This window comes from Rhipicephalus microplus, chromosome X (assembly GCF_043290135.1).
Source record: "Rhipicephalus microplus isolate Deutch F79 chromosome X, USDA_Rmic, whole genome shotgun sequence".
Classification (NCBI taxonomy): domain Eukaryota; kingdom Metazoa; phylum Arthropoda; class Arachnida; order Ixodida; family Ixodidae; genus Rhipicephalus; species Rhipicephalus microplus.
In genome coordinates, this window is record NC_134710.1 from 445,791,863 (window position 1) to 445,793,666 (window position 1,804).

The 1,804-nt window shown below is 47.5% G+C and overlaps 1 protein-coding gene across 1 annotated transcript; it reads right to left on the reverse strand.

The window, feature by feature from the left end:
* Positions 1–12: 12 nt before the first annotated feature.
* Positions 13–1,364, reverse strand: LOC142776620 (uncharacterized; the record flags this gene model as incomplete). The annotated part of the gene is made up of 1 exon (XM_075880586.1): positions 13–1,364. A coding segment is annotated over exon 1 (1,332 nt), but the record flags the coding sequence as incomplete, so codon positions are not given.
* Between the last annotated feature and the right edge of the window lie 440 nt (positions 1,365–1,804).

The following is a 1,804-nucleotide window of genomic DNA, read 5'->3' on the forward strand; positions in this document are numbered from 1 at the left end:
ATATTCCCATAAGTGCTTTCTTTTTTCGCGCACCTGCTTGGAATAGTCGTCACTGATTGATAAGCCAGAATCTTTCAATTTGTGTGCATTTTTGTAGAGATCAGCCTTTTCTCGAAAGTTGTAAAGCCGTAGAATGACTGGTCTGTTCTTCCCCCGCTTCTTTGCTCCAATGCGGTGAATTCTTTCAACACTCATTAAGGTGACACCCATTTTAGCAGTAAAAATATCGTCAAGAACAGTTTTACGAAGTGATTCAGTTGTTTCACCAGTACTTTCTTTCAACCCATATACAACCAAATTATTACGTCTGCTTCTGTTCTCAAGATCATCGAGTTTCACTTGCATCTCAACAATGCCTGCCGATATTCGATCCACTGTTTTCTCACAACGTTCAAATTGTACACTTTTACCGGCAAGGCATTTTAATTCACTTTCAATTGAGTCTAACCTCTGATCCGTAAGAGCAATGTAGTCGTCGAGCTTCTTTCTAATTGTTCCCATCACCTCAAGTATTTCTTTTTGACCTTTAAGTAGCTCCTGCATTGCAGAATCATTAGGGCCCGGGTTCATTTCAATGTCCCCACTCAGAAGCAATACCAACATACACGCAGCATCAAAGCACTCGGCCACTCCATCACAAAAGGCTCTTGGGCAAGGCAACACCACCAGGCACCGGAAACTCGTGGTGCATTTGGAATAGGAATGTTTTTTACTAACCTGCAGAACGTACAAGAGCAGATTATTCCGTGGCCGCATGCTGGCGGTGAAACCCTGCCCAATGCCGCTGTAAACGTGGGGGGCGTATCTCGAGGCCTCGCCTGTCGCTGTCGATTTGACTGTGTAGTTCAAAGCACCGGAAACCGAAACTTGAGCTGGCCACCGAATCCAGGAAAATTCATCTGTGCAGCAGAATTCAGGACTGCGCTGATTGGCGTCGGGTGACAAAATCACTGGCAGCAGGCTTTCCGGTGACCATCCATCCGATGATAACCCCAGGCACAAGGCGAGAATCTGCAGAACGTACAAGAGCAGATTATTCCGTGGCCGCATGCTGGCGGTGAAACCCTGCCCAATGCCGCTGTAAACGTGGGGGGCGTATCTCGAGGCCTCGCCTGTCGCTGTCGATTTGACTGTGTAGTTCAAAGCACCGGAAACCGAAACTTGAGCTGGCCACCGAATCCAGGAAAATTCATCTGTGCAGCAGAATTCAGGACTGCGCTGATTGGCGTCGGGTGACAAAATCACTGGCAGCAGGCTTTCCGGTGACCATCCATCCGATGATAACCCCAGGCACAAGGCGAGAATCTGCAGAACGTACAAGAGCAGATTATTCCGTGGCCGCATGCTGGCGGTGAAACCCTGCCCAATTTACCCTGCCCAGTTATTAGAAACCCTGCCCAGTTATTAGAACCAATGGAATGTAATTAAGAAGAAACAAAAGAGGATGAGAAATTAACCTGCCGTGAGCACGAATCGAACCTACGACCTTCGAATAACGCGTTCGATGCTCTAACCACTGAGCTACCACAGCGGCCTTCCCTCCATCCACTATTTGGGTTTATATGTGAATTTAGAAGTAGGAGTGACAGTAAGCGCCATCTATAAGCCAAACGACGAGTGTGAAAACACTCTTATGCGCATGTTTTTGCGTCACGTAGCACGCTAACCTATTATGAGCGGGCAGCTGAATAATTGTCCCTTTAATACAACCCAAACACACTTAGTGTGCCTGTAGAGACCCTCGTTCAATGAAAATAAGGGAAAGAAGTGCATACCCAAGGGCTCGCCCCTCCGTGCCCTAACA